The sequence below is a fragment of the Lissotriton helveticus genome, chromosome 1_1, assembly GCF_964261635.1.
Source record: "Lissotriton helveticus chromosome 1_1, aLisHel1.1, whole genome shotgun sequence".
NCBI lineage: Eukaryota > Metazoa > Chordata > Amphibia > Caudata > Salamandridae > Lissotriton > Lissotriton helveticus.
This window is the reverse complement of record NC_136057.1, coordinates 1,179,663,836-1,179,684,864: the sequence shown is the minus strand read 5'-3', so window position 1 is coordinate 1,179,684,864 and position 21,029 is coordinate 1,179,663,836. Positions and strand designations below refer to the sequence as shown.

The 21,029-nt window shown below is 45.3% G+C and overlaps 1 protein-coding gene across 1 annotated transcript in view; it reads left to right on the top strand.

Annotated features, from left to right (window-relative positions):
* MAPK12 (mitogen-activated protein kinase 12) overlaps positions 1–21,029 on the top strand; it is a 381,349-nt gene that overhangs the window by 255,806 nt on the left and 104,514 nt on the right. Inside the window, exon 9 of the mRNA XM_078679111.1 lies at positions 8,738–8,817. Within this exon, the coding sequence (XP_078535237.1) occupies positions 8,738–8,817 (80 nt within the window). The remainder of the gene's footprint in view (positions 1–8,737; positions 8,818–21,029) is intronic.

Sequence of the window (21,029 nt, the reverse complement as noted above, 5' to 3'; positions counted from 1 at the left end):
GTGCATCTCATCTACCCTCTAGTTCCGGAAGAAACTGGAAACATGGCTTTTAAAGCAAGATTAATGTTGCTTTTCTCCGCTACCACTCACTGGAGGTGCAGAGCGCCAGAACACTCCTTGAGTAACCGGGCACGTTATAAATGCCTTTTACATTACATTACTTTACTATTTTTAGGCTGCAGATAGCAGAGTCTGATAATGAGCAGTGCTGGAGTCAGATTTATGACCCAGGGCACAGAGGTGAAGAACTAAAGCACTGAGGCATTTAAATCTTAAATAAAAGTCCGTGTCAACTCAATATTGGAGAATAAGAAGAAAATGATGTTGCTGAATGCTTTTAAATGGGAGAAAATTCAAATGAAGTTTACTTAATGATTAGGTTAACTCTTCATTTTAATTGTCTCCCATTTCAAAGTGTCACATTTACAACAGCAGGCCTCTTGCTCCCAGTGGCCAGTAAACACTGTACCATATTTTTAATTGATTTTTTTTTTTAATGGGAGCAATTTAAAGTGAAGAAAAATATTTCTATTAAACATGGAGTCAATGTTTTTCTCCACTTCCAAATAAGCCAATTACGTATCAATATTTTATGAAGCATGTTCCATCACTTTAAATTCCTCCCATGCACATATAAACTACCTTTCCCAGAAGCCATGGGAAAGGAACTACAAAACTTTGACCAATAAACAGTCTTTCTTCTCCCTTTTAACGAATGTCTCCCTATGTAACTTTCTCTTTTGTTCCTGCAACAGGAGATATTCCAAACAGTTTTTTTATTCTCCTTTAGTTGAATTGGAACCTGGAATATAAAAGACGTACTGAGATTGGAATCCAAAGCATAGTATATCAATATAGTAGAAAAACTGCAGAAGATACAGTCTTTGAATTAATCCTTGTAAGAAAAATTTGGTATAGGACCAATATCCTGTAACCGAACAATTCACAGAAAAATAGTATTGCAGAACTTAGTCAAATTGAAAACAGCAGTCTCTAATTTGTGATCTCTCCACCAATGGGGCAACACATCGAGTGATAACCTCTTCCAACCTGTCCAAAATATAATCCTACTGGATTGGGACATGCCAAGTCACCCTGATGATCCCCACAAGGACCCACCCTGGTGACTCACAGTATAAGGCTGACACTTAGTATTCCCTTAAACTGGTGCTTTCTCTCGGCTGAAGGCGCACAAACACTGGTATTTAAAATTTCAGGCGAGGCGTTCACGGTCAGATGCTCCTGAACCACAGAGGACTTGCTGGGAGGAGTGGGTGAGTCTGCAGGAGAATTAGTAGGGCCTAAATAGGAGTGGAGGGCTGGTTGGCGTACTAGACCTCATGGCAAAGTACAAGCCCCCCCCCACATCTAAAGAGAACTGCCGCTCTGCCAAATCAATTTCTTTCGCGATCACCCCTACCGTGCACACCAAGGAGGATTCCAGGGTGGTGCTTCACAATGGCTTTGGGGCAATGTCCTTGTCCCCCTGCAATTTCCGCTTCCCCATAATGGGCCCTAATCACTCCCAAATCGATTGACTGAAAAAGTTAGCTGGTTGGTAAGAAGTACACCAAAATGGCAGTAAGGCAGTGCTCACCTGACGAGGGACCTAAAAAAGACACACGGCCAAAAGAAGGTGGCCCAGCCTCTCCCAGGTGAAGACGTGCCTGGTCTTCGCCTGGTGTGTCCCATGCCGCGGGAGCAGTGTGCAGCTTTTATACCCTCCGTCTCCAGTATTGGAGCCCCCTGCACAAGTGAACATTCCTGAGCCTCTGAAGGGCCCTGTAATGCAACGGGCCCAGGAAGATTGCTTAGATGGAGTATGATAGAAGTCCATACACCTGAGCCACCTGACACAATGAAGCTGATGATCGGGACAGGTAGTCTTCAGTTCTCTTTGAATCTTCGCTATCAAAACCCAGGAAGGTCGTGTTTGGGCAGGATCAATAGGGATTTCTTTTCCTTCATGGCAAAACCCAGGCCTTGCAGCAGGGGGATTGTCATTTGCAGTTGTTCTGGCATTCTGTTGGGTCCCTGATTCATGAGAAGTAGATAAGCCCAAACCCCTGGGTGCATAGGAATTCCATTGCTGGCTTGAGCTCCTTGGTAAAAACACCACAGTGCCAATGAGGGACCAATAGGTAGAGTTTTGTTCGCGTATACCTGACCGCGCCATAGGAATTGCAGAATTCTGCAATGTGGTTTGACTATGGGGCCCTTCAGATGAGTGTCTTTGAGATCGATATGTACAATCCTGTCTTTTGGTTGTGAGAGATCGCACAGTAGCTAGATACCATTAATTATGAAGTGGCTGTAAACCAACAACCCATTGAACTCCCTGAGGTTTATCATGGGATGTTGGCCTCCATCCTTTTTTCCACTAGAAAATTGTTGCTGAGGAATCTGTCACCTCCTGATCTGTCAGGATATTTTGGGCTTAGGAAAAAACAATGAGCGTGGCCGGGGGTGTGTCGCACGAGGGATCCGTAACACTTGATGTGAAGCCCCTGGACTGTCTGTAGTACCCAGGAATTGGAGGTCAGGCTTTCCCAATTGTGTTGGAACAGTGCCAGCTGTCCTCCTACTCTTTGTTGGGAAGTTAGGCAAACATTCACCTGATTTTCAACTGGAGGAGTCCCAGCCTTGACTTCTCTCTTGGAGGGGAAGAATTCCCCAGGGCGGGACTGGTCCTGTCACTGGTTCTTGAGGTAAAGCCTTGTGCTCTGGAGGGACGTGTGTATAGAAGCAGCAAGTCGATCGCCCCCTGCCATGGCAGACCCCGACAAAAATTTAGGGGGTGAAAGATTTTCTCAATGGAGGTCTGTGCCTTGTCAAGGGATATGAAAGTGAGCACATACTTTCCTAATTCTTTAACAAACGGTTCCCCAAAAAGTCTCCGTTGGGCCACTGCCTTTGCTTTTGTGGAGGCTATGTCTCCCAACTTGGGATCTTCCTTGATTAAAAGGGAACGCCGCCTCTCGGTGGATAATGCGCAGTTCGCATTGCCCAGAAATATTTTTGTGCATTGTTTTCATCCTTGGAGGACTGCTGGCAAGACTGAGTTACCAGAAAATGTTGGCCCTTCTGTTAGGTCCAGGATCTTAGTCTAAGGCCCTTATGCATCTTGCAGTTTGTCCTGGCAGGACCTCAAGGACCTGTCAATGCCCTTTTTAGGGTCCCATTTTTAGGGTCACATCACAAATGTATTTTGCTGTAAAAGTGGCAATTCTGGAATCGATATCTGGTGTGTGAGTCACCTTGACAGTCAGGAAAGGATGTGAACATTCTGCCAGGAGGCGGGCTCGTACCTCTTCTCAAGGGGTTTTCGGATGCGGTCTGCCACATATTTGGCAACTTTGGTGGAAGGGGACCACTCTGTTGCCTGAGATGCATAAGATTGCCTGGATCCAGCATGTCCGAATGACACTCAGGGTCGTCGTGCGAGGGGGCAAGAATAGCGCTAGGGGATGGGTGCCATGATCTCAAGGGCAAAAACAACAGTTGATGGACAGAATGCAGAACAATGTCACACATTCACCCCAGTACAGAGAATTGGGCCTAAATCCATCGTTTTTTTGCTTGGCAGTTCGGGCTGGACTGTTCCCATGAGGCACAGGGTCAAGGCTGATTTGCATATGGCCATGTTTGAATTGGGGTGGTGTGGTGGGCAAAAAAACGATGGATTTAGTCCCAGATCTCTGTACTGGGGTGAATGTATGACATTGTTCTGCATTCTGTCCATCAACTGTTGTTTTTGCAATGATCTCAAGGGGCCCGCCTCATCGTTAGTATCGCTGAGAGTCATCATCCCGATTGGGGTGAGGTTAGTGCATGACCCACTAGCACCCCTGGATCTTCATCATGGCCTGTAATAGGGGTCTGGACAGGAAGGCCTTTTTGAGCCATTCAAATCCAGTCAAATCAACCCCTGTATCTGTCTTGGGCTGGGGAACGGTGGGTGGGTAGGCTTAATGAGGGAACCCCTGGACAGGGTATATCCATAGATAAGTTCAAAGGAACTGGGCATTAATAAGCAATCTGAATCGGGCGCCTTTCTAGTGGCACGATCGGTGAGGCAACCGCCTGATGTAATGAAGCGTCTAGAGCCTCATAAAACTCATCATCAAGAGGTAGTACAGAGACGGACTCTTCAATGTATTCAGCCTCCGTTGTATGAGCAATGTATAATTACTTTTATATGATCAGCACCTCTTTGCGCTGTCACTGTGGTACTGGATAACCCAAGTGTATTTTGGGTGCGTTAAGACACTCAATGTGACTTTCCCTGGGGCCCTAAAGCAACCCATAAAGTCTAGAAGGGTTAATTTATGATCGCCTGGGCTGGGCCCCCTAGCGTCAGCAATTAAAGCGCAATTGCACGTTGCTGTCAAGAAAAGTAAATACATACCTGTTTGAAACATGGGCATCGTGCTGTTTACATCAAAACTGAAAATGCAGACCCCGCAGGGCGTTCTGGCTTCCAGGTATCGCAGGGGTGATGTAAATGCGGGCACAGGCTCCGTGAGGTTGACATTTTGTCGGAAGACTTCTGAAAATGAGTCAGTCACCCGCAGAGCAGCGAGAGGCGTGTAGCGCGTCCAACAAGCATGTGCGCCCTCTGGTGGGCCTATCAGTGCACCGCACTCGTGGAGTCCCTGGATATTAAGACAAGCATTTGCAATGCAATAGGTCGCGCATTAGCAAAGTTTGAGCTATTGGTATTGTAAATGACACATTTTTTATTTATATGTTGGTTTTGAAAATAGCTAAATTATTAGCTTTGTCATTTACAATGCCAATAGTTTTAACTTTCGCAAATGTGACACCTATAGCATTTGTAATGCAATATGTGTTGTATTTACGTGACTTAGATGTATTAATATTACAAATAACAATGGCTGTTATTTTTTTAAATAATTAATACTTAAATAAAAGTTATTGTAATTTATAATGGCAATAGCTTAAACTTTTGTAAATAACTTTTGTGAAGATTATGTTCAGTGTATTTTATTGTGACGAAAATCCAAGAACAGAAGTGAAATGTTAACATCTTTTTGTGACATTTGTAATAAAGCTTGAAACATTTAGAGAACATATTTGAACCAATTGTTGTTGAATGGTTGCACAGTTTGATGCTGTGGTGGCGACGAGTGATGCTGTGGCGTTCAGTGATGCTGTGTTGCCCTGAGTGATACTGTGGTGGTGCTGAGTGATGCTGTGGTGATGCGATAGTGCGATAGATAGAGGGAGGGTGATAGATCGATAGAGGGAGGGCGATAGATCGATAGAGTGAGGTAGATAGAGGGAGATAGATAGAGGGAGGGCGATAGAGTGAGGGAGGGCGATAGAGTGAGGGAGGGCGATAGAGTGAGGGAGGGCAATAGATAGAGAAGGGGTGTAGATAGAGAGGGGGTGTAGATAGAGAGGGGGTGTAGAGAGAGGGGGGTGTAGAGAGAGTGAAGTATGTTTTAACCATCCGCATGGTTCAGGGATGTCTATGATCAATCAAAGGTGAATCGTCCAGTCGGCTTTCCTTGCCGAAGTGATAGCCAAAACAAGTGCGCTCAACCACCATAATAACTGTCTTGGCCAGTAAGATGGCTTGGTGGATTAAGAGACTGCTGCAGAGATGTGTGGCCTGCAGCCCACTGGTAACATATCAGCATCCTAGTAATGCCAACTTAGCCTCATATCATTGCGAGGTCAACAAAATGATAATGGGACCGTCTGCTGTTGCAGCACCATGACACAGCAACACCAGTGTCAACAAGGGCTATCTCAAACACACTTTCTAATGATTTTATGTTACTGCTGCGGACAAAATGCACTTCTTTAAGTTCCTCTACTACTCTTTCCATGGTAGCAGCTGATCTGCTCGGATGCTCATATTTACCTCAGAGGTTCTCTTTCTGTGCTAGTAAAACCACATCGTGTGGGCTTTAAGTTTTCTTTAGCTGGCCAGACACCGGAAAGCACATAGGTACTGATGCCAACCACAGCACAAACAATAGGGACCTCCACCCCCTCCCAATCGATTGCTGACTCTAAAAGCTTTGCCTTTATGATTATACTTGCTCCAGTGCGATAACAGAAACTATTAAAAAAAAAAAACAATGCAGATTCGGGTGCGGTAAACTTGCAGGTTTCCTAAAGGGTCATTTTAGTGCTGCATGTGACGTTCTAACTAAAGCCGCGAGGCACTTTCATGTCGCCAGAATGACCAGTCAGGCACGGCTATTATTTTGTAGTCGAGTAAGATGTCTTCTTCAAAAGGCACAGGAGCACAACTGAGTGCTGGGTTTAACAACAACATTTAGACGTGTTTACAGAGAAAGGCAAGTCCGCTTGAGGACGAGCCTGTCATCAGGGGTTACCGGAGGCGCTAAGCTGGCTCGCCACCTAGAAAGGAGGCCGCTTAATAAGGGCAGCGTCACACTCGCATTCAGCCTGTCAGAAGAGCAGGGGACGTGATTTATGGCCTTGGTAGTAAACCTACTGTTCAATTATCGCTTGCTTCTGGGATCTTTTTGTTTTTTTTGCAGAGTTTTATATAGCGCGAACTAGACCCGAACCGAATCAGGTATCAGAGCGCTTTACATAGCACCAGTTACGTTACATGAGGGCGGACACACATTAATTTTAGGCACGGGGAGATTAAGTGATTTGCCCAGAATCACAGGAGGGTTTGGCGTCGTTACCGAGACTCGAACCCAGGTCCGAGGTCGAGCGCCCTAGCCGTTAGGCCAACTCCTCTCCCCACTCTCTTACACCACACGTGCCGGCCGCAAGCCAATCAGCGAGGGGGAACCAGAGCTCGCGCCTGTGTTTCACTGATGCACAGGGCGCCAGGCCCCTGAGGAGTACAGGACACAAAGCCACCCAAAAACAGAGCCCATATTCAGATATGTGGAGGGAAAGAACAATTATATACATGGGCTAAATCTATGATCTCAAGCTGTCCGTTTTTCACTTCTCCTGTGTTGCATCCCAAATATATTCTTGCTATGTTGTTGTTAACTGTGTGCACTACAGCATTACGAAAGCTGGGTCGGGTCTGTTAAGTCACAAAGAGCCGGTCCATGAAGTCACGCAGAGAGCCACGTTTGGGAAGTCACACAGAGAGACCAGTTTAACAAAAGTTATATTAAATTGTGTGCTTAATAAAACAAGGAGCCTGCTCACAGTGCCGACAGGTGGCAGCACAGCACTTTAATGGCGTGGACTGAGGCACAGAGTTCCGCTGCGATCTTCAGCAGCAGTCAAAAACATGTTTTTGGGCCGTCTGTTGTGCCTCAGCTGATGGATCGTCTCGGAAGGAACCCTGCCGAGTTCTCAACAAATTGACAGTTCTGCTGCCTGGAAAAACAAGCTCTTGGTATTTCGTGGTGGGGACGGGGAGCGGCTTCCTTTGAAGCTCTCGCCATTGCGTTGGGGGGTGGCAGGGGAGAGGACTCCTTTGAAGTCTGATGTGGGGGCGGGGAGCGATTCCTTTGCTTTGAAGTCTGATGCTGAGGCTCTGTGCTATGTGCACGCGCCCTGGTCACATGAACTGTACCCGATCCGCAGTTTGGGTAGACTTTTGAAAGCCTTACTATAATCTCGACAAACAAGCATTGCTAAAGCAATGCTATAGTCGAGACCTAACAAACCAAAACCAGCCGCAAAAGGCGGCACCACAAATACAATACGCATTAACCAACAATAAGTAAATACAACATTCAAATAAGTTAATATTCAAGAGAATGTGCCTGCTGGAGCAGGAAAGAAGGGGATGTTACATAGGAGACGCTCATAATAAGGGACAAGAGAGACTGTTAATTGGTCAAAGTTTGGTTGTTTCTTTCTTATGGCTTCTTGTTGAGATAGTTTATATGTGCATGTTGAAGTTGCAGTCTTCTGGAGAAGACCGAAAGTAGAGCATAATCCTCACCGCCGGTCCTGGCATAGAATTTAGAATTTCTTCTACTTTTCAGAAACCTGTAGCTTGCCTGGATCACCCATGGGTTTTATACTGGTTTCCACCGCAAAGTGGAAGTAGGTTAAAAACACAAAAATAGGAAAAATGGTCTACCTCTTTGAAAATGCCAAGACTGTGGTAAAAAAGTGGGTTTTTTATTCAGGCATGTATGTTCTGGAAGCTGAGAAGGTCTTTTCACCGTCTTTTAGATCATCCTCCTTAGTTTGTGCCTGAGATTCCGAAACTCCCTTTCTAGAGAGACTCAATTTTCACTCTGTCCTTCTATCATCATTTGAGAGCTGATGAATCTTCTTTTTAATGCTAACTGCCAAAGACAATGTTGGATCAACTGCCAGCTCCTCTGTAATTAAAACATAAGAGTAGTACCTTAACTTGTAATAAGGACATGCAACATTGGCTTGGATTTTTGTTGAATTATTTTAGATGAAAATTTACAAAACACACTTTTTTCTGTATACTTACTTCAACATGCCCAATGTTTTACATTATAATTCACTTTATAACAAATGTTTTCTCTTGTTCTTTGTCATGATTTTCCATTTTAGGTGTCATAATTAGTTGCAGTTTATTTGTCATTTTATCCTTTTTCTCCAGTGCGCTTCATGTCCAGGTGCTAATTCCACCTTTGCAACTGTTTGTGCAATTTCTTTTGAGTGCATGTTTACTTAGGTTATTGGTCATTAGATCACCATGTGACATTGACTAACTATCTTGACAGGACAAATATTTAAGACTTGATTCTTAACCACTGTAATTCAGATCTTGACCAGCTAACTGAAATTATGAAGGTAACTGGGACCCCAACTCAGGATTTCGTACAGAAGTTAGAGAGTGCAGATGTAAGTTATTAAGTCTTGTGACATGATTGCCTCCATAAGACTATCCAGCGTGACATTGGTCCACGACTTCTGGATCAATGTCAGGTGTTCAGGATAACTCCAAGGAACAGGTGCATAAATTAATCTAAATGTTAATTGTTTACTTATTTGGTAGTCCACTTGAAACTCTGAAATAGATCCGGCCATTGTGGACCGACACTGGCAACTCCTGACCTAGATGTTAAATTTGCTTTTGTACATTGCCATGAATGTAGTTCTGCTTATATTCAAGTTCTCCAGTTTGCAGTTTCTCATTGTTTTCTGACCTGGATGGCAACTTAGGAAGATGATGTAGACCGACCTTGGACCTCATTTGACAGCTAAAAAAGAAATTATAGGACCAGCAAACCTGAACTAATCTCCCATAAGATCCATTATCACTACGTTGCCCCCTTTGTCTGCTTCCCTGATAGTTCAGAGGACTATCGAAGAAAGTTGAGATCAGGAGCCAACAAGAACCAATAAACATTGAGAATCAGGGTGTACAGGTCATCAATCTCTCCAAACTCAGTCTCACTCCAGACATGATTTCTCTCCTAAGTAGGGGCTTAAATTTCAACCCTTACGCTACTGGAGACATCTGCAAACTGAAGATTGATCTTTTTAAGTTCATTCGGAATCTCAAGCTAAAAAAGCATTTTTTTGGGTCAGACAAAAGGGCGAGAGAAATGAGATTAACACCTGTACCAAACACTTCTGATACATTGTCAATAAAAGATGTATATGCAACCCACCTTTTGTTGTCACTAACTGATATGGAGGATTCTCCTCTTGACATGGACCAACTGTTGGAGGAATTAGATATAGAATCTGACTTTAGCATTGTCAGTGGCTTAAAGTCCAAATCCAAATGGATTCCCACACTACCGGGTGGCAATGCAATAGACATGTTTCACAAACGGGTGATAGAGGACTTGGATAAACTGAACAGTCATCGAAAGGACAGGATGTTCAAATACAAGGACAATCTAACCCATGGGGAAAGACATGCACTGACCACACTGATGAAGGATAATACCATAACTATCAGGGAAGCAGACAAAGGGGGCAACGTAGTGATAATGGATCGTGTTGACTATCACTATGAAATCTCCCAACAATTACAGGATGAGTCTTGCTACGAACATCTTACACATAACCCCATAGGAAACACGTGTCGGCTGGCTGTTCATCACATTAAAGACTCCAAGATCTACTCATTGAGAGTTCTTTTGTTTTGATATTCTGTCATTTTGATATATGCCTGTTTTATTGTGTTACTTAACACCATATACACTGTCTTGAGTGCAACGGCAACCAATTCTGTTCATACATGGGTAGTTCTCTTTGTTTTCTACTCAACTGAGTGGTTCAAGGTTTTTCCACTCGCCGTCTTGCACCAAAATAATTAAGAATTTTACACTGATGTGCGTACATACGGGCTGTGCACTCGGTTCTAACTGATCAAAAACCTTCCTATCCTGATAGCTAATCTCCCATAAGACCCTCTGAAAACCTACACCTCTACCAATTGCCTAACCACCAGACAGGACAAGATGTTTTATTGTTATGCAAATCCACCTCCTGCAAAACATACATTGGTGCTTCTAAGGCACAGTTTTCTTCCATCAAGGTGAAGGAAGGCAGAATCCATGCCACCTTTTTAGGAAAACCACTAAGTAAATTATTTCCATTTAGCTTCATAGTATATAAATTTATGTTGCTTGCATAGCCTGAAAATCTGGCATGAATATGGTCTCTTTGGACCTATTTTGGACACTCCTATTCTAGTGTACTTCCATAATGGTAACAGATGCTGCTCTTGTTACGCATCATAAAAAAGGTTCATACTCTGAAATGGATCTTGATTGTTTTGATAATATGTAGTTTTTGTGTTTCAAGCATAGATAGGTGTGAGATGTGGGTTAAATGTACATTTATAGTTTCTCACTGCAGATTAAAGTCCACAAGTAAAGTTGAATTTAACACACATTTTCACTTTCCATTAACCTACATCAATCAGTGTCCTTCATCTTTAAAGTTAAGTATTGAACTTTGATTTGTTTGGCCATTCGCCATTCATTATCAGGGTATACCCAAACGAGTTTTGCTTACCTGCTTCTAATACACAGCTGGACCAAACCAGGCCATTACATAGTCAGTCATGAGTTTTGTAGGTCATGAAATGTGGCGAAAATGTCGTAATCAGTTTTTTAAATATTAAGGACACTGTCAACGCTTCTTGGTAGTTGAAAGGGTGTTTTTTGGCTGTATAGAAAGTGCAAGCACAATAATTCATCAATATAAACCACAATACAATGTATATACAATAACAGATGGAACCAAATTGCATAAGTTATGAAAGTTTAGGTATACCTTACAGCTGACACTGTACATGAGCACATCTGCACACATTACCAATTTACCTTTATTCCTTATTTAGGAAAATCCTTACTCCGTTCTATTTTGCTAATTTCATATGCTGTTGATATGATTGCTTTTTTGAAGTAGTAAGAAGTGTGACCAATTATGCTTCCTGGTGCGCTTGTGCCACCTGACAGTATGTACTTCTTGGATGGTGCATGTGTCCTGTAACAAAGTCCAGTCTTCTGTACACCTATTGTCACGGAGTATTGGTATATGGAATGGAAACAATAAGGCTTGATAATATGGAGTTGTGAGTGCTGTTACCCATGGGAGGATTCGGAGGAAAGAGGCTAGGACATACTGCATGCATCCAAACATGGCACAGGATGGTCAGGAACAACAGCATTGATGCTTACCAGCACAGGGTTCTTTGTCCGGGATCCTGAATCTTATTGACCTCAACAATTATTCTTTAGACTGCATACCTGAAAAGATGACAAAAGGTTAGCAAGCAGCCAGCTATGGTGGACCACCATAGTAGTTGTGCCTGAATAAAGAGCAATGCACATTTTCTTCAATCGGACCTGTTTTGTTAACAATTTATGCAGGTGAGACGCGATGGGGTATCTTTGAAACACAATAAATAATTTGTAACCGATTAATAGGAAAACAAATTGGTTTGTTTCAGAAATGCTGAGATGAAGGTAGGTTGAATGTACACGATCTGGATCCTCTCACATTTACCCTTGACACCATATAGTGGATTGTAATCCAGAAAAATGCAAAGTTTTGAACCGGGAAAATACATTTAATCACACACACATACACTCTCTCTCCTCTGCCAAAGCGATTGCTTATGTACCTGCAGCAAACATATATACCTGTTGTGGTGCCAACGGGCATGGAATGTTAGGGTAGTTGAGGCAAGACAACCTAGTGTTCTGTTATGCTTTCTCTGTTAATCACCGGAGTTTGATTCTCTTAATGTCCTTTTCATTCCGAGGACATATACAGTATAAATATATTGCCAATTGTAATACATATGCGATGCACACATATTTGCTCATCGAAGTGTCATAAAATGCTTGTAAACCTATTTTATACTGGATAGTACCTTCAGGATATAGGGAAAGTATTAATACATTTTACAGTTAAATTAGCTGTATCGATATTATGTGCTGTGAAAGTGTCTGTTGCTATTCGAGTTTCTTTTCAACCACATTTGTTCCCTGTCCTAATGGTGGCTGCATAAGTAACGACAGGAAAGCAGGGAGGCCAAGACCTCGTGTGTGTGACGAACGCCATCCATTCCTGGTCAAGTTATCTTTAGAACCATTTTAGGACATACAGTGCAGACACTATTTTAACTTTGCTCAGTTGATATAAATGCCACGGTGCATTCAGAGTTAAAAATGTGCTACTTAAAACCTTCTTTCAAAATTACTTGTTTCCTGATCCCTTTCTGCTCTTCCCATTCTCTAACCTCCCGTCCGTGCTTCTAAGCTGGTGCACATATCCCAAATATGCCATCATGTTTCAACTGCACTGTCTCCAGAGGATGCAGTTCCCTTGACAACCTTATGTGTCTCTAATAGCAGATGGGCTAGGTCTGACCTACTTTCTATTGGATGAATAGATGAACAAGAAAGTAAAGTGATTTATATATTTTCTTTCCAACTTGCTACTCTCCGGAAAACGCTTCAACGCCTCTTTAGAGACAGTAAGCGCTATATAAATGCATTTACAATTACGTATTCTACATTTCCCGTTTCCTTGGGGTGTTAACCATTACTTTACTGCTCTCGGTGTATAGCACGAGTAAACCATGTGGTACCCTTTGAGACATAGCTTTGTACACTACACCTTACCAGTGCAGTAATAAAATATTTGGGAAATAAAAGAATTCATATTACAGAAGTCTACCGTCCTCTTCATTTATAGATATTTAGATTGTAGTTCCTCAAAAAACTGTATGTCTAAGGTATAGTTTTGTTTTTTGCGGCATGCCTACTTCCCACCAGCAGTTTTGGTTTCAGAAATGGTCCTAACACCTATTTTGTTTACGTTTAAAGATGCGCTTCACTAGAGAAGACAGTTGTGTCTTCTCTGAAAGTATTGAATGCTCTTCTGTTTTACTTTAAATTACTCTCCAATGCTGTATGGGGGGTCCCTGTCCCCCAATATCTCCCATCATTATCGAGAGTGGTCTTGTTAGGATGAAGAGCGGTGCTATGCTGGACAGGATGGGATGGCAAACTCACCCAGGAGACCCCTTTCTACAGGCGGTGCTGACTGCGTGTAGCGGCCTCACTACAGGGGGCAAACTCACCCAGGAGGCCCCTTTCTACAGGCGGTGGTGACTGCGTGTAGCGGCCTCACTACAGGGGGATGGTAAATGGGATCTGACTGGATTTTCGAAGCTGGGGGATGTCTGGGTAGGCTCCCTCATGAAATCCTTCAATGACATACAGACAGACTTCAGACTCCACTGCTCAGAGTTCTTCAGATTCCTCCAGCTCCCCGTAGCGTGTGTCTCACAGGGGCTCAATGGAGGAGGTCTCTGAGTTTAGTCCTGTGGAAGCGCTGGGGAAAGATAAGTCACTGGTCATTAACTTCCAAAACCTCTTCATGACACTGAAAATCAGATGGGAGTGCTGGGTGGGCAACTTCGAGGAGTCAGAATGGCAGGAGGCCCTCATGACACCAAGGTAGCAAGCAGTTTCATCTAGGCCTGAATTAAAGTGCCTCCAAACCAGCTACCTGACGCCGGTCAGGCTGTGGTAAGCCTGCTCACGTGCATCCTCCGCTTGCCCAAGATGTTGGGAGGAGGGAGCAGACTTCTTCCATGTGGTATGGGGGTGTCTGCTGATCTCTTGATAGGGGTGTTGTGTTTCATACCCTATTTCAGGTTCTGAGTATCTCCTTGAATCTTCCCTGTGGGTGTCACTACTGGGTTTACTTGAGGATGTTGGGTGATTGAGGGGAGAGGACACTTACGGTTAGGGGTACCCTCATTGATAAACAAGATGTCTCTGCCTGGAAAGCACCTGATCCTCTGTGGATAATAGTGATGGGTAAAGGCATTGACTGGTGTGTGAAGCTTGAAGAGCTGGTGTACGTGGCAGGAGGATGCCCTCAAAAACATAAGAAAATGTGGGGACCATAGTGTGGTGACGGTCTAGTTGTTATGGCCGGAACCGGAAGGTAGTTACAGGAAGCGGAAGGCGGCCATCTTAGTTATCGGCACCGACCGCATCCTGAACAGCGGTGTTCCCGGCGCTCCGGGTAATAAAGCTTACTAAAGAAGCTTCCTGGCTCCTGTAATTATTTAGCCAAGGGGGCTTCCACAATGGCGACAAGGTGTCCTTAACCGCGGTGTGCACAGCACGGCTGGCACGCACGGCGGCTCCCCGGACCGAGGCGAGAGTTCCCGCCGAAGGGAGAGATACGCCCACCAACCGGAGCGCGGCAGAGGACAGAGCGCGCTGCGCTCGAGGCATCTTCCGACCCCAGATGCACCACAAGCACCTGCAAGTCGAGGGAGCCACAGCAACCAGGTGATGCAGCTTGTCTGCTGTTCTTTGAGGGGGCAGACGGTGTCATCCATAACCGCGCAGCGCCCACGTGGGGAAAGATCAAGCTCAGCTGGAAAAGACAACAATAAACCTCTCCTGTCCCAGGGGCCACGAGGGGGAGAAGATTGAACCGGAATACGCGAGGCAGATAGGAGGCACGGACCGTGAGGCGCAGTTCCCGCGCCAAACTGGCGGAGGAGGCCAGCCAAGGCGGAAAGTCGGCGGCGGTCGGCAGTGAGGGACAGCGTTCCCTAGACATCACGGCGACGACGTCGAGTGGTGCGGCAAGGAGCAGCGGAAGTGTAGCGGACACTGGCACCAGACAGACTCCTGGCAGCCCTCCCAACAGAGACGTTGCAGCTCCTTCTAGTCCCACTGGCGTCAGGAGGATGGCGGCGCAATCCACAACACTCACACAGATGGTACCTTTTCTCCCGACCAGGGGTGAACCGGTGATGCCCTGGGAAGATTGGAAGAGGTACTTTAAGAATTACCTAGAGGCGTTGGAAGAAGAGAGTGGGGCAGCATATTCCAGCAAGAGGAGATTGAAGATCTTGCTGCACAATTTGGGCCCTGAAGGCATCAGAGTGTTCAACACCATAGTGAAAGGCCAATGTGATGACAATGATGACGACGTGTTCAGCCATGCCGTAGCGGATCTAGATGCGCACTACAGACCCGTGGTATGCGTGGCTATTGACAGATACAGTTCTTTTCACAGAAAGCAAGCAGGAAGTGAGTCAGTGGATGAATGTGTCTGCGCTTCAGAAACTGGCCCTCACATGCAAGTTTGGTCCCCTCCATGATGACCTCATACGAGACCAAATAATTATGCACACCACGAGTACACACGTCCAGGAAAAATTGTGGGTCAACGGCGATGCCTCCTTGAAAGAGGTATGGGCCATGGTGAAGAAAGCGGAGATGTCAAAGAGGTGTGCGCAAGCAGCCAGGAAGGATACAGGAAACACACAGATGGTCTGCAGAGTCATGACGAATTATAAAGGTGAGAGGAACAAACAGAAGGACTCAATGAGAAATACTGATACCAGAAAAGGGCCGCAACAGACAGGAGGCACAGCCCAGAGGACAGGTCGTGGAAGTAGACCGAGTTGTTACAGGTGTGGTAGCACCACACATTTGGGAAACGACAAGGTATGCCCGGCGTTCCGGGCGAAATGTTCTTATTGCAACATATTCGGTCACTATGAGAAGGTATGCCTTCGCAAGCCCAAAGGCGCCACCGTCGGATACGTAGACCAGGAACAACAAGAGGAGGAAGAAAACCTCGCAGAGGAAGAAGATTTGCAAGAGTTTCTATACATTGATGCACAGATATTGGATGTGGGGTGCACGGAATCGGACAAGCCAAGATTGGACATGCACATAGGAGGTGTACCCATAGAAATGATAGCGGACAGTGGGGCCCCCATCAGCATAATTCAGAAGCAGGTATGGGAAGGACAGTTCGAGACACGGTTAAAGGAGAAGCTACATCCAATGGACTTACGACCTGTCACCTATACGGGACAGAGGATACCCATGCTGGGTTTCTGTCCATCGGTACTCAGCTGGAAGGACCAGGGTGCCCTTGGCATACAATTGAACCCGGGAGGAGTGGAGAAAATCCTATTGATGGACATGGAACAAGTCAGCGACACCGAAGCCTGGCGCAGAGAGTACCCCAAGGTGTTCAATGGACAAATAGGAGAGCTGGTTAAATACCAACACCTCATCAAGGTAAAGGAAGGTGCCCAACCAGTGGTACACAAAGTAAGGAACATTCCGCTCAGGTGCCGAGAGGCGGTCCAGGCTGAACTGGATAGACTGGAGAAGAGTGGGGTAATACAGGCCATTGACAGCTCTGAATGGTTATCACCATTGGTGGTAGCACAGAAGCCAAATGGGAAGGTAAGGCTATGTGTCGACCTTAGAGAACTGAACAAAAATATCTTGGTTGACAAATTCCCCCTGCCCCGCATCAACGAGATGTTGGCCAAGACGAAAGGTGTGAAGTGGTTCTCCACGTTGGACCTGTCCTCCGCTTACCATCAGGTGAAGCTCCATCACTCCTGCAGCCATCTGACTTCGTTTATTACACCTTTTGGTTGTTACAAATTTGTCAGAATGCCCTTCGGATTGGCCTCGGCAGCTGCCGTGTTCCAGAACCTCATGCACAGACTCTTCAGGAAGATGGAAGGGGTTCAGTTCTTCCAAAATGACATCATGGTCATGGGTGCATCCAGACAGGAACACAACGAAAAACTACACCAGGTACTACGCACGTTGCAGGCCAGTGGATTGACGGCAGAGTGGTCCAAGTGCAAATTCGGGGTTCAGTCCGTGACATACCTTGGGCACGAGGTGAGTGAGAAAGGCATAGAGCCGAAGAGAGCCAACATGCAAGCAATTTTGGATGCGCCCACCCCGGGAAAGAAGGAAGATGTCAGGTCGTTCCTGGGGATGGCAGAGTACTACAGCAAGTTTATTCCCAACTTTGCTACCAAAACACACTGCATGCGACAACTACTTAAGGAAAAGAATGGATTCCAATGGAAGGTAAAAGAACAGGAAGAATTTGCCATGCTCAAACAGGAACTGGGCGCGACGATACCTTTGAAAGGATTCGACCCGGAAGCGAGTTCCATCCTCACTACAGACGCCAGTGATCGAGGTCTGGGGGCTGTGCTGATGCAGAAGTCGGAGAACGGTGAGATGTCCACCATCAGTTTCGCGTCGAGATCCTTAGCGCCTAACGAAGAAAAGTTTAGCGTCATTGAGAAAGAAATGCTGGCAGTGGTGTGGGGAATGGAACGGTTCAGGCAATATCTGTGGGGAGCGAAGTTTCTAGTAAGGACAGACCACAAACCGCTAGTAAAAGTGTTGACTTCGAGTGGTCATGCCCACGCCACGCCCAGAATAGCAAAGATGACACTCAGGTTGTTGGACTTCGTATATGAAGTAGAACATATACCCGGGCCACAAAATAAGGTGGCTGACATTCTGAGTCGAGCGGCAGCACAAGAAGACCCCGAGGCGTAAGTGGCCCCCAAATGGGAAGGTTATGTGGTTGCTACCATTCAAGACATGGAAGGAGTTATCAGTGCCCAGGAATGGGAAGAGGCATACAAGATGGATGAAGATCTGGAAACAGTCAAAGGATACGTGATCCACGGATGGCCAGAAAAGAGGCATCTCAAAGAGACATTAAGCAGGTATTGGGAGGTGCGCGAAGAAATGTCTCTGGGAGAAAACCCCCTTTTCCTACTCAGGGGTGACAAAGTAGTGCCCCCCCCCCCCCCCAAGGGGTGATTCAACACTTACTGCACTTGCTGCACGAGGGTCATCAAGGTATAACAAAAACAAAAGCTCTGGCGAGACAAATGTACTGGTGGCCAGCCATAGATTCCCAAGTGGAGCGCTATGTGAGACAGTGTGAGTCTTGTGCTAAGGCAGACAAATCTCAATGCGTCCTAAGACCGCAACTGGGGAGATTTCCCATCCCAGAAGGCCCTTGGGAAGTAGTCTCCGTCGACATCATGGGACCCATTCTCAACACCAAAGGCACACAAAAGTACGCAGTGGTATTGATCGACAAGTACTCGAAATGGCCAGAGGTCGATGTACAGGAAAGCATGGATACGGAAGCAGTGATAACATTTCTGAGAAACACCTTTCTCAAGGAGGGCATTCCCAAGGTAATCATCAGTGACAATGGCCCCCAATTTACCTCCGCGAAGTGGGAAGCATTCGTATCAAGAAACGGAATAGATGTCAAACACACTCCAGTGTACCACCCTTCTGGAAACGGACAGGTTGAATGCTTCAACAGGGTGATCATGGGCACGATTCAGGCAGCCATCAGTGACGGTTTGGACTGGGAGAAAGAGTTACCTAAAATGTTGTGGGCCTACCGCATTACTCCGGGCAGCACTGGGTATAGCCCGTTCAAAGTTCTGAGAGGGAGAGACCCTTTTATCAAGGACAATGCTGTGTGGAGGAAGATGGTTGTGCAGAGCAAATGGTCTCCAGCAGTAGTCAGGAGAAACTTGGAAAGGGCGCAGGAGACATACACGGAACACTTTAACAAACAACACAATGTAAAAGGAGTTACATTAGAGAAAGGTGATTGGGTCAGAGTGAAGGTGGCCACACTCAAAAGAAAGGGGGACAGTAAGTTCACTCCGCCCCTTCAAGTACTGGAACCTTATGCCAGATCAGCACTTCTCAGCGATGGCAAGATATGGTCGCAAGACAGGATGGCGAAGTGCAGTAAGAAACTAAACTGGGGCAACGAGACGTGTGAGGAGGCAGAGAACGTAGAGGAAGGAGAAGAAGCTAGTGGAGAAAGAAGGAATGAGCAAGTAGAAGAAGGCATGCAGCAAGTAGATAGGGGAAAGAGAGTGGAAAGTGGAAGAGAAGAAGCAGGAGGCCTTAAGGAAGTGAAGAGCGAAGGAAAGGAAGAGAAGAACCTGAGAGAAGATGGTAAGAAAGCAGGGACTAGTAAAGTTACAGAAGGACAAAGAGAACAGCCAGATCATATCAGAACGACGAGAGTAGGAAGAACCGTGAGGAAACCAGAGAGATTTAAGGACTTCGAAATGGACTACTAGTAAGACTGTTTTGTTAAGGGTTGCATAAAGGGGGGAGATATGTGGTGACGGTCTAGTTGTTATGGCCGGAACCGGAAGGTAGTTACAGGAAGCGGAAGGCGGCCATCTTAGTTATCGGCGCCGACCGCATCCTGAACAGCGGTGTTCCCGGCACTCCGGGTAATAAAGCTTACTAAAGAAGCTTCCTGGCTCCTGTAATTATTTAGCCAAGGGGGCTTCCACACATAGTGAGCACACGATGGATTAGAATAATTTAAATTGCTGCTTTGATCTGTATGGCTCTTCAAGCTGCCTGCATAGACCGTCTGAGCTGAGTAGTTTGTTTATTTCTATGCACTTAATATAAAAATAAATTGTGTATAAAAAATGACTATCCAATGCTAGATTTACCAAAAACCCATTCAGCTTTGTCATTTTCTTTACATTAAGCACACAGGGTGCTTTTGTTAAATCAGTTTTGCAGTGTGAATCTTTTCTGGATTCAGATGCTGTGCATTACGCCATCTAGTGGTTAAGTCTGGAACTCTTCTTTTGTAGTTTTTTCTCTCCCGCTTTTTTTTTTGGGGGGGGGGGGGGAGCGGGGGCGTCGTCTGTTGCCATAATTTGGTGTCTAGTACATTTTTTTCCTGACATCCGACGCCCTCCACAGAAGCCTCTGTGTGTCCTCACCATGTTCAGATTCATTTTTACCGGTGATTGTTTATCCAGTCTAGCTTACGTAGGATTACCCTTGCCTTGTATGTTGTGCTTGTCTTTGCCTGTTTTTTTTTAATCACGCCTCATTTCCTGGCGAGGTGGGTGGGCCGCGTGTGAATCCAGTACATTCTTCAAGCTGAAAAACCACTCCTACTGCTAAGTATACATTTAATTTTGTATTTTTTCAGGGTTCACATGCTGTGCATCGGTTTTCGGATAACTGTGGTAGTTGAGTTTGAAATGAGGTTGAGCTTAGTTACAATCAAGTGTTCCAGTACTCTTTGTCCTACTTGTGATCCTCTTTTCACTTGGACGTCTATGCAGTAATGGTTTGTGAATGTGTGTACTGATGACCATGGGGTTGCCTAGCACATATTGCTTAATGGGACATTCACTTAGAAGGCTAAGATTGCTCCCTTCCTTGTCGAGTGCGCTCTTGCCTGTGTTTCCGGTGGCATGCCAGCCTTCGCGACGCATTTGAACAATCTGGGCTATTAACCTTGCAATGGTCATAGTCAAACTGTGTCCCAAGGCAGTGAGGTGCCTTCTGCACCCCAATTATGATTTTTTTGGAGGGAGTGGCAATTTTACATGATTGCATTGGGTCCCATGGTACCCTGATTACGTCACCCAAATAATGTGGTACGCATGATAGCATGTGATACATAACTATTACTATCTATAGGCGAGACTTAAGGATGTCTGGAGGTACTGTTTGTTGTGGGGTGGTGTTCGATGTCCTATGAAAGCCAAAATATGCTATATCAAAAGTGTTGCGTGCATGTGGTAAGGACTGTCTACAGGGTGAATAATCGGTCATGCAGGAGAGAAGTAATATTAGCACAGTGGATGAATAAAAGTTTTTTGCAATATGTTTTATTACATTTTTAGCACAGAACGTAGAACAAACTACTATCACCTATGTCCAGCTGCTGAATGCATA